This window comes from Pezoporus flaviventris, unplaced genomic scaffold, assembly GCF_033815535.1.
Source record: "Pezoporus flaviventris isolate CSIRO_AGI_PZ_B2104156 unplaced genomic scaffold, CSIRO_AGI_Pfla_v1 ptg000083l, whole genome shotgun sequence".
Taxonomy (NCBI): Eukaryota; Metazoa; Chordata; class Aves; order Psittaciformes; family Psittacidae; genus Pezoporus; species Pezoporus flaviventris.
In genome coordinates, this window is record NW_026892631.1 from 428,608 (window position 1) to 441,062 (window position 12,455).

Consider the following 12,455-nt stretch of genomic DNA (forward strand, 5'->3'; position numbering starts at 1 on the left):
TCACCTGAGTCTGGAGCAGCATCCATGATGCTTTTCTCTCACTATTGGGAACACCTCTTCTGATACATTTCCCCAACACATGCCTTTTTTGTAGCCACATCATGCTAGTAACTCATCATCACCAGCTGGGACTACTACTTCAGCAGTTTTCTAATGATTAACTACTTAGCAAGACATTTTGGGAGGGATTTCAAGTTCATTACCTTGCATTTTGTAATACCAAATTTCATTTCATGCCGGTTACCCTAGTCCTTTCGGTCATGCCATTCTTCCTGTATGACATCTTTCTGTTCCTCATCCTGATATCTCTCCACATTATGCTACCAGCTACTACACCCTTAATATTTCTGCCAAGATCATTAATGAAAATATAACACAAGGCTGGTCCAAAGACTAATTCCCAAGGAATTCAATTGCTTTTTTGCCTGCCCCCTTCTCAGGATTATGTCAGTTCCTTTGAGCAGTATCTCTTGCCAACCCTCCCCAAGAGCATAACCTTTGACTCTACAACTTCCATGGATTGTCACATCAATGCTAAACTGGACTCCAGGTAGAAGAAATCTGATACACTTACTTTGTCTGAAAATCAGTTCTTTAATTAAAAAAAAGCTAAGAGGTTAGACAGTGATGAGCCATCCCTAGTAAATCCACACTGCATTTTATCCCCCTTTTCACTTAGCACCACATCTTTATTCCTTCAAAGATCTTTTTCAAATCCTCATATGCCACTGTGTCAAGAAAAATAGGCCTGCATTGCCAAGATCATTTTTCCTTTCTCTTTGTACAGGCTCTGGCTGGGATGGAGTTAAATTTCTTCACAACACCCTGTATGATGTTGCATTCTGAATTTGTATTCTCACTTTTGCTATTGCTATTCTCTCTCTGGGCAAGGGGGACCCGGCTGCCTGGCTGATGGCCAGCATCAATCCATGACATTCAATGTAAGCATCATAGGTCTGCCCCTGACCTGGGAGATTTGCATAAAATATCTCATTGTCAAAGGATTTTATGTACCAGTTCTTTCAGAATTTTTTGGACAAAGACTATCTAGTTGCATCAGCATGTACACAATAAGCTTGCACATTCATGTTTCTACCCCTTTATGTGCACTTCTATTTACATACATTTCTGTTACCTGGCTTGGTTTTGCTCTGTGGCTGTTATCACTATTGAAAACAAAGTGTGTATTTCGGGGACCTTACTCAAATCATCCTTAATCTCAAGCACAACTTCACTGTACCCAAGTCTTGCCTTCTTACACAAAAAAAAAAGTAAGAAGTTTTTACTATTTGACAGTCATTACTATGGCTAATTCAGCTTGGCATCTTTCCAGCTTTATTTCTGTTCGTATATAGCATTCTCCGTGAATTTGTCTCCCTATTCCCCAGCGCCTGCAGACTCTGCCATCTCTAACTGCAAAGGCACTTATTCTGAGTGAATAAGCCTGGGCAACACATCTCCAATTTTTTCCTTTAAGGGCACAGATTCCTCTTAATTCTGTTATTTTTAACAACCTCAGATCTTTTTCCCATTCAATCTCTGGGCTCTGCAGTTCACCTTTTTTAATAAAAATAGGCCCATTTGTTTGTTCTTTCTAAACCTCCCCCCCCCCCCCCCCCCAAATCTGGCTTTAGTTATAAATACTCAACACTGACACCCACTTCTCTAATAATGCCCTCATCACTTGACAAAACTGATTTCCAGAATTTCTGCTATAGTAACTACTTGATGAAAAAATTTTTCATGCAGAACATACAGGAATGTTTGGGCCCTGTTAGTAGAACTTTAATTTCCCAGCTATGAACTGGAGAATAAGTCTCTCCAATGACACTGTTCTTAGTAGTAGTTCTCTAACAAATTACACATCTAAATCCAAACCCAAGGATTTAAATTCCTAGATTACCACAGTAGATTCAATTTACTAGCCTTCTCTTCCCCTAGATTTTATTTCAAAGAAATTATTTTCAATTTGTGCCATCCTTTCCCTCTCTCTTATCATTTAATTGCTATTTGGTGCTATTCCACCATTTAGCATTCACTTCTGTCATTCCTGAATATGCCCTTACACCCAAATTCCAAACATATCTGCCACCCGACCATATTTCTGCTCTCTCTAAATTTAGTTTCACATCTGCAACAAATCTTTCACACTCCTTTGTCATGGTGCCTGTTGCCTTGCATTTTGCACAGATATTTCAGTTTCACTTACTAACCACAGGAACTCTCATTTGAGGCTCCCAGCTCTTACTGACTGTTTGGCTTTAGAGACCTTTGGTCCTCATCAGTCTCATATTAGGCATAACTGTGTTCAGAGATACATTTGGACCCTAGCTCCTTGCTAGAGCTCACTCATGGTCAGCTACATCCCTCACTCACACACTCTTCACAAACTACAACCAACCTGCTGAAAAACAAACTCAAAAATTCACTCATGTGCCATGAACATTTATCAAACTCAAATCCCCCAGTCTTCCCCTGGATGTTATGCCTGTCCCCAGCTCAGTGCACAAATTCACGTGTCTCAGCTCCCGATTCTTTGGTTGCAGCCACTGGATGCGCCAGCCAGCTCTCCCCATCCATCACGCAACCACAATTACAAACACGATGCATAAATTCTCTGTGAGCCAACCAACAAGTAATGCCTTTTCCTCAGGGGCAGGACCCATTAGACACCCCTGTTTGCTACCTGTGTTAGTAAGTGCCAGCATTCAGAAAAAAAGCCCTTCTGTCCTGAATCAGACTCACTCCAAATTAGACATATCGGCAATTTGGTCTGCAGTCACTGCGTAAAACAAGGCACCATGCCAAAAGCTTTTCGTCCTCCCTGTTGACCAAACATGCAATATTGTGCATGGCTTTGAAAAGCACTTTCCAATATGCTGTAGAGAACATCTGGTCAAATTTATATTGACATGACATCTCACATTCAACAATAATTCCCTTTCTGGTTTTGTAGAAGGAGGTTATACAGCAACTACACTGATAACACCTTATCTACTTCAAACCAGTATGGCTGTAGGGTGACTGCAAACTTTCCTAACTTAGTGCCCACAGAGCTCAGTCCTATGGCTTGTCTTTGCTAGGAAATAAAGGTTATGCCTACAACAGTGACACAGAACTGAGATTGCTAATCCTTTACAGTTATCAGAAGCAGTTTTTCCTGAACAGAACAGCATGGAAGTCTATGTGGTCTGACTTATTTGGAAAAGCTCGAAGCAGTAGTAGGTCATTACTGCATTCAGCCCCCCTCTGTTGTCTCTACTCCAGGTAGCCCATGTACAGCCTAGGGAAGGGTCTCTCCTCTGCACGCCCATGCCTAGAAAACTACATAGCTCTTTATCTTCAGAAGATGAAGCTGATTTTCATCAGCTTAAGGAAACACCTGTATTCAAATATATGTATCATCATGAGATATAAATATCTATGATCATCAAATATTATTAATATCCGAAGACACAAACAGTACCATATGAATATTACTTCTGCATGGTGTTTCTCATTTTCCATTTTTCTCTCCATTCATTGAAAAAAAAATGCTTTTGGACTGCTGCTCAAAATAAAGGAGAGAAAAATAACAAAAACCGACACCACACAAAACCCCAACACCAACAAGCCCCTAAACCCTTTGCCTAAAGTCTCATAGCCAGCCCTAGTGCTAAATGGATCATGCTGTAGCCACTGTAATCCTTAATGATAGTTAAAAGTTGAATCCTACAAATACCACAAACCACAGAAAGTAATGTTCTACGCTAAGCTAAGAAACCTAGGAAAGGTATTAAGCCTGCAGTCCCTGCAAGGGTCTAGAAGCTACACTTCTTCACTCCAGCTATACACTGAACAAATTTCACCACAGAAACAAATTCTACAGAGTGCTTGATGTTTCTTTGTAATACAATTCAAGATACTGGTGCGTATTTAAATCCAGCCCTTTCACTCTTCACTTAGCTATCCCAGGCTTTAGCAGTTTCTGAGGCTAGTACAAAATGCAGCTGACAACAACAGCAGCAATATAGCACCCTTGGAGTGTTTGAAGTGTAAAGTTCATTAGTTCTAACTTAAGGTCACTCTTGTAATCCAACAGCCAAATTCTTATTTGCACTACCATGCTGTTATCCTGGAAAAAAAAAGAAAACTGAAAAAAAATCAAGATGTCAGCTTCAATACTTCTTACAAGTGACAAGATCAGCACTAAAAAGCCAAATCACAGTCAATACCTTTTAGCAAGTTTCAAGAAAGCAGCAAAACTATGCTTGATTGTGCTGTAAACCAAATGAAATTTAATAGAATGGATAAAGGAAATGAAGGAAGGAGGAAGATAAACATTTCAATACCTGATAATTATGGTTTATAATTATTAGTTGAACTTGGCTTACAAATAGAATTTACTAGAGTGCCTCTTGGGAATTACAAGACATGCAAATAACTGAATTTTAATTTCTTCTGTGTTTGTTTACTGATTTTTTGTACATACAGTTTAAATTTTAACAAACTCAATTTTGATTTATCCTCAGTGGATATTTGTACACTTATTAAAAAGTTATGTCAACAGAAGACTTTTAGAACACAAGCACTGTGTTTTAACAATTCTGAATCAGACGTTTAAAGTAAGAGAAAATAGCTCTAACTTCCTCACTTGCTTGATCCTGCACAATCATACACTTTTACTTACATGCACTCCTCTGTAAGACAAGTACATTAAAATGTACAGATAAGGATGATATCCTTTTTTTAAGGAAATAATCTCAGAGACCAAATACTGATAATGTTAGAAATAGGTAGCTTTTCTTCACCTCAAATGCTTGTGTTCTAAAGAGTGAGAATTTTCAGTCTCGTTTGTTCAGAAGACTGTGTACAGCATTTATTTTCAGTGCTAAATTATCAATGGCCTCAAAATGAGTTCCCAAACCAAGATACTTATCTCCAAGACTCAAGAGTTCTCATTTACATCCCCCAATTTACCTTTTTATATTTATACAGTTATAGCACTCACACAAATGTTGTATTTCAACAAATATTAAATGGTTTTTATTTTACTCACCTGTACACTAAGATGAATCCATTTCTTCACAAGAATTCTCCCCAGTGTCATTACTTTTATTGGTGGCTGCAAACCATTTACTGTGCGATAATAAAACATGGCCTCTTTCTCAGAGATTGTGAGTTTGAACACAGTCTGCCCATCAATAGCCTTTTCTATTACACACCTTTGGAAATAACCAAGAAAAATAACATAAGGTCAGAGGAACACACATATACACATTCTTGCCAAGGTGCTATCCTGTAAAGTGATGTTAACCAGAACGTATTAAAATAAGCATTAAAAATACAGCTCTTGAGAAGATGCTCAATGACAGTGAAAGTCACAGGATGTACCAAGTGTAAAATAACTTTAACAAAGATATTTTCTCTGTCTTAATCTGAGATTTATTTTTATTTGGTTTTATATTTAGTGTATGCAACCCCAGTTCACCTGGGGGTGAAAGAGGGGTCCACTTCGGCTCCTTTCTTTAGGGTTCAATGATGGAAACCACAGTGGCTGGCCAGCACTGCACAGGTCTCTGCTGTGCTTTTCATACAAAGCTGTGCAATGCAGTACATTCTGTGGAGACACTTCATTTGTTTTTTACATGTTCTGGAAATAAGTGCTCCATCTTTCCACCAAATCTGCCCAGGTAAGGCAGCAGCTTCCCCTACACTCTCGCTTTGACAAAGTCTTTCTCTAACCTAAGAAAACCAGAGCAAGAGGCTTGTTAGTTTGTTTTTTTTTTTCTCTCTCTCTCTCTCTCTCACACACACACACACACACAAAGATTTCACATCAATACCAAATACATTGCTAACATGTAAGGTACAAAGAATACCATTCATAGCAACCCAACACTGCATATCTAGCTGATTAAATATTTTTGCCAATCCAATCAGCATGATGTCAAGGCTCCTGAGAAAGCATAGGCTATATATGCTTGTGAAACAGTGATCTATTTTATTAAGGTCATCATCAGTACAACAAAAATGATTAAGTTCTGCATTCCCAATTCAGCTGCTTGAGAAACCCAGTCCTCAATTACTGACCCATGAAAAGTCAAATATCTTAACAGTTACACCAGACTAAATTAGTGCACTGTCACAAGAGAGCAGCATATAAAATTTGCATGAGACCAAGATTTACTTAGATATAATCCAAAAGAACAAAACACTTATCTACTGATGAGCATCTTCACTTACTATGTATTTATAAAATTATCAAAAAGGCTGTTCTTTGATACTGCCATTATTCCCTAATTCACCCTTAAATGCAAGAGAAAAATTCATTCATCTTAACTGTTACCATTTCAGTCTTCTGATATGTTGACAACAAAACAACTTGCAGACCTCTGTTTTCCAAGCCTTACTAAAACCATGTTTCTTCATATATTGTCGACTGGCCTTTTCAACATTTTGTTTGGTTGTAAACATGGTAGTTTTGTTAGATAATAAATGTGAGAGAAGGCTCAGCTAAGTAGCAAAATATTTAGGAACTGGATTTACCCAGTTCCTGGATAAACAATAATTGGATAATCCAGGTTTTTGTTTATTTTGGTTATCTAAAACAAGCATCCTCACATTGTTTTTATCCCCAAAGGTGTCATGACTTTAAGGGAAGTGACCTTGATGTACATCACTTTGAAAACTGGAAAGAACAAATGTGAACTGTGACTTGCTACTAAAAGAAAAAAAAAAAAAACAAAACAAGAGGCAGAAAACAGAGAAGGGAAGGTGCGGGGAGGAAAAGAAAAAGAAAAGACCCAAACTAGGGCTAACATAGGTGAAATGGACATAAGAGTTACTTGTGACTGAGCACAATATTCCATTCCAGCCCTGATTTTAGAGAGAAACCACAGTTCTTTGTGAAGTCCAGCTTCTGGGAACCTGCAGCCCCACAGAACCAATCCCTGACTACATAATGGTGGGTTTGGAGGAAGGAGAAACATACAGTGCAAATCTGCTTGGTCAACTTTCAGAGAGAAAAACAGTCTAGAGAATCTAACATGGCTGCACTGGTAATCCCAATACAATAACTGGACCACTTGCAAATGAGAACATCTCTGTGGGTTCAAAAGCAGACCTACACTATCTTAAGGAAAATCCCCGTTTCAGTCTAATTCCTAATGTAGTACATCTGACTAAAGTAATAGGACATGACTTTAGTCCTTTAGATGACATTAACAAAATTACATCTACTGCCCACTTCACAGTCAGGCCATTCCCCTGACCCTTCTGCCTGCAAAAGGCCCCAGCTCATTTCTGGTCATCTAACTCCCAGTTAGCCCAGTTCACACTAAATTGGTATAAACTACCCGTAATGATTACTCATATGTGCTAAACTTCTACTCATATTCTTCTCCTATTTCATTGTAAAGGGTTATCATCATATACCATTTCCTATATTGTGCTAAGGCTTACTTACAGGCCACACACAGGCTTACTGAATGCATTTATATTAACTGATAAGTGCGTGCAGTGAAAAAAGGAAGCATGAGGAAAGAATAAAATTCAGGGACAAGAGCTCTGCTTTTTTATCACACTTACTGCCTAAAGGGAAAGTAAATTTAAACACTGGAGTACAAATGTCAGTGGTTTCTCGCCATTCTCTTTGTTTTTCTTCAGTATTTCCAGTATGCAGCGACTTGAAAGCATACCTACAAATATCTATACTATACATCTTAGAAGAACATTAGGACTGCAACATGACCTGACTTTACTCTCTCTTTGTATGAAAGTGCATTAATTCCCAGGTTCACATAAGAAACCTCAGTCTATGAAATTGATGAAGAAAATTCTTGGTGCCTTTAATTATCCACGTATCTTTGCTTCCCCGGAATGTCATGGTCTTTAAAGGGCCTTCAGACTTTGGATCCTCACATCAGTATCTCTCACTTCAGTCAGCACAGTAGCTTCTTGCAAAAAAGAAAAAAACAAAACGCTGTTCTCTTACATGAGCACATGCCTAACAGAAATGTCAGTCTTTACAAGGGCACAATGGGATACTATAGAGCAACACTTTTTCCTCAATGCTCTCTAGCACCCAGACCATGCAACATTCAGCACGAAGAAACATTATTATAGCACGTCCAAAAACTATGGATCTGCTGTATTTGGTTCAAGAGCACTCTGCAGTAAGCAAAATACCTTGTTAAACTTACAAATATTCTACTGGTCATGTGAACAGCTGGTTCTGGTTCACTTTCCTAGTGCTTTGGTGGCAGCACAAAGACTTTGTTAGAATGAGTCCAAGCTCTGTGAATTCCCTCTGCTGTGATAATGGGGTTTAAAAGGTCTCACAAATGATATCTAACAGAGACAATTCCCCATCAGAAAGTGCAAAGTGTAGGACATCAGGTAAGTCAAACTCCTTTTGCCAACCTGAAGAACTCACTAAACCAGTATAATAAAAGGAAAGACATCTTAGTTTGCTGTTAAACCGTTTCTCTTTTGTAGGATGTCTTCCAAATCAAGCTTCAATGACTATTCATGCACAATTACCATTTCACCAACACTGGAGCTCTGTACTCCTTTCATGAAGAAACAAAAATTAACATGCTTCTTTCTGTGAACAGAGTGTGGACAGTGGCATATCATCTTGACCACTGGAATAACTGTTGTCCAAGTTCAGTTTTTCAGGACCAGGTTCTACCTGTCATTTCTACCATTGTCATTTCATACATGTTGAGTAGCAGCAAACTCACAAGGAAGAATTAAGTGGTCTATTATAAAAACTGAATAAAAACATTTAGATTTTAAAGTCATCTATAAAACCCACTGAACAGGAATATGTACATTGTGTAATTATTAACACAGTAGCAATTGGAGGCTAATGTTTTACACTAGTCCATGGATAATCAGACATCAGTAGTGGTTTCTGCACAGCCCTTCATCATTTGAAACTAAGAACATATATTCAATTGTTTTAGGCTCCATGCAAGCAAAAGTCTATCCCATTGACAAAAGAGTTTCACATATCTCCTTCAACAAATCACTACAACAGCTTGCTTGGAAATTAGCAGAATATTTCTGCTTCAAGTTAGGCATATGCTCTGCTGAACAAGACTGATACGCTGCACATGTATGGACATGAACTCATGGCATAGACTAGCCCAGGAATGGGCTCCCTGACATTCACGATTCAACCACTCTATAGAAAATGCTGTCTAGAAAAGACACTAGGTCAAAGCTTCAGAGATACCTTTACACATACCTTCAGCTGACCTGATTTAACTTAAGCTCAAACTAAAGACACTTCTGCTATGCAGATGTCATTTATTTCCCTTCCATAACCATAACCAAATCCATACAGCTAGGTGGATTTTATTAATTATCCCTGCCTAAAAAGACTATAATTTTGCATATATCATTATAAATTTAGACACTTCTACTGTTTCTGATGATTTCATACCCCCAGACGACATACTATTCCATGGCAGCATGCAAAATAAGTATCAAGAATGCAACAACAGAGCATATCATTGCTTTCATTCAAAGAATAAATTATGAGCGTAAGTTCAAAACCTTCTGTTTTTGAAGGAACATACTCTGACGAAACATACTATGTTTTTTGTGTGCTTCACTTTGAAGAGGATCTGCACAATCAGAGTAAAAAAGAAGAGGCCCTGCATTTTGTGGCAGATGAAGAGAAGTTCTTTTGCAGGATTTTGCAAGTCTTACATTATAGTAACGAAGGCACAGTCAAACTGAAGCTTATAAAGCAATATTTGCTGAAAACACGATATGTAGGCATAAGAGAGGGAGCATGCTTAGCTACGTCTATTTCATAAACACCTAGTGAAACTTCACTAGCAGCTTGAATACTGGAATCCTTTGTTAAAATTAGTAACAGAATCTCTTGTTCAACCAACATACACCAAATCTTCCAGAAAAGATATGATCACTCTTCATTTTAGAAATAAAAAAAAATAAAAAAAAATAAAAACCAGAATAAAGTATATATTAATTGTGGAAGATGTGGGAGGTTTCCTTGTTTGTTTTCAAGAAGTAAGCTTGTGTTGAGGGATTCCTAAAGTTTTAGAACCTTTTTTCCATCACGAAAGCAGCAACACCACAAATCCCTAACAACATGTTTTTCCTAGCAGCTTTTAGAAGAAGGAATGAGAGTTAGAAATGCAAATTTAGATTCTTAAGGACAGACATTCACATTATGTATGAATAATCCCCACTGAGAGCAACTGGACTATCATCTGAGTCAATGCCACTTTAACTGACCCTACTTGTCTTGACATTTACGAAGACCCCAAACTAAATACAGCTTTAAAACATCACAATTTCTCACTGTACCTTTTAAAATTCTAAATATCTTGCTAATAACAACCATGACTACAACAACCGTTGAGCTGGGGTTTAAGAGCACCAGGAAAGTAAATACCTTCAACACTACTTACATTACACCTTCTTGCTCAGGTTTCAACCATACAGTTAACGTAAATGAAGCTGCAAGCCTCAGAGAATGGGGAGTAGAGAAGCAATCCTTCTGATTATGAAAAATAAAGCTGGAAGCGTTGCTGAAGGACCCTGGATGCAAGTCTCTTTTGTCCTCTGTGATACAGGTGCCAAGGCCTTCTGAAAGAAGCAGTTTGTAGGAAGAAGGCGATGACCTGTATGGGCATTCCTGAACACAAAACCTCCGGGTGCAGGACAGAATACTTTCAATAGCTACTGAGCTATGACAAAAAGAACTTCGTTCTGGCAGCCCACAAGTGGCTTCTGTTGGCATGATTGACACGTTCTTGAAAGCTCCCACATTTTCAAGCCTAGGGAAATGTCCCTGAGAGCTGACCAACACAAAGGAGTCATAATAAGTTAAGATTAATATTTCAATAGCATGAAACAAGAAACGACACCTCAAAGAAAGAGCCCAGCAATTCATGTTTACAAAAAAGCTCCTCCTGATTAAAGCATCCATAAATAAATAACGATGTCCATGTCGGTAGCAATGTTCTCAGGTGGTACGCTTTACGAGTTTATGTAGGTTTTCATCTTCAGAACGCTCATGCAAGGACTCAGTCACAAAGGACATCTATGTCTTCTGGTCAGCGAAACACACGTGGGTGACAGCAGGTATCTGCAAACCACAGAAGACAGACAGTCCATGGGAGGAACGTGCCCTTTTCCACCAACAAAAGCAATGCCCCACTAGGGCTTGAATCCCGATTCCAAATTTCAGCCAGCACACCTTTGCTGGCTGTGGATAAGACATCTCTCTAAGCAAAGGCGCTGGGACTAGGCCAGCTCGAGCCTGCACATGCTCACACAGCCCAGCCCAGCTTATCCCAGATCCATGGCATCATGAGGCCAACACTCACATTTGCGCGCTAAGGTAACAAGTACAGTGCAAGGCAGCAAACCACAGCATGAAACTTCAACCTCTGAACGGCTTTCCTGACGGTTTCGAGCTAGCTGGTTGAGTCTCACATCTTTTAGGAGCCCCCAGCGCTTACCTCTCAGCTTTACACCGCTACCTGGGAGCTGCCCGGCACCATCCCCACCGCGCAATTCCAGGGACACCCCCTGCCCTCCGCTCCCGAGGGGCGACCGGGAACAACGGCCGAGCCCCTAGCCATGTACCTATCGTCCCCCTACCCCACTGCCCACCGCACCACGCGGCTCCTTCCAGCCCTCGGCAAAGCCGATTAAAACCACGTTCCCCATCTGCTTACTAATAGAGAAAGCCTGCGCCGGGGCTGATCGGCAGGGCCGGCGGGCGAACAGCGCGAAGGTAGCCGATAAAGAAGTTCATTTACCGTCATGTACTCCGCCTGCTAGAGGAGCGTAGACAGTGGCCCGGTGCCCAGCGGTGCCCAGCGGTGCCCAGCGGCTCTCCGCGGACACTCCGCCCGCTAACGCCGCGGCCCGGGCCCTACCGGCCCCCGCCCTCCCCCCGCGGTTTAAAGCGGCAGCAGCAACCAGCTCCTTCCCTCCTCCCCCGGGCCCGGCTTAGTTTTACACGCACCCAGAAGGGCGGCCCGCGGCATGAAATATTTAAACCGGCTTCGGGCAGCAGGAGCGGCGGTGTCGTTTTGGGGGTGCGAAACCTCCACCAGCCTGGCCCGGTGAAGTCCTTGAAGCAAGGATTGGTTGTGTGGGGGTCCGGTCTTCCCAGGGTCAGCCTTTTGCCTGGTAGAGAAAGGGGAACCAGTTACTTTTATATGCTGAAACTACGGTGGGAGTTTGAAGTGTGAGACCCAACAGAGAGCTCGAACAAGGGAAGTATCGTGCTATACTTCCTGCAGGGAAAAAAAACAAAAAAAAACAAAAAAAAACAAAAAAAAAAAAACGTTGTCAGGACCTTCAGACATTTTTGACATAAACTTCATTTCTCTCTTTGGTACCTTAATGCAAAGCAGGCATAAACAAGCTGCAAAGTTGTCATCAGTGAGCTGAGCCTGAGCTACAATAGGTTGTTT

At 40.2% G+C, this 12,455-nt stretch overlaps 1 protein-coding gene across 4 annotated transcripts in view; it reads right to left on the reverse strand.

Annotated features, from left to right (window-relative positions):
- The window catches only part of USH2A (usherin), a 372,149-nt gene extending 360,501 nt beyond the window's left edge, over positions 1-11,648 (reverse strand). For all 4 annotated transcript variants that reach the window (XR_009747198.1, XM_061475268.1, XM_061475270.1 and 1 more), the window contains exons 1-3: positions 11,490-11,648; positions 10,434-11,113; positions 5,039-5,204 (exon numbers count right to left, since the gene is read on the reverse strand). Coding sequence is in view for 3 of the 4 variants with exons in the window: in XM_061475268.1 (XP_061331252.1) it covers positions 5,039-5,204; positions 10,434-10,954 (687 nt within the window). In the remaining variant the exon portion in view is untranslated. The remainder of the gene's footprint in view (positions 1-5,038; positions 5,205-10,433; positions 11,114-11,489) is intronic.
- Positions 11,649-12,455: the final 807 nt, after the last annotated feature.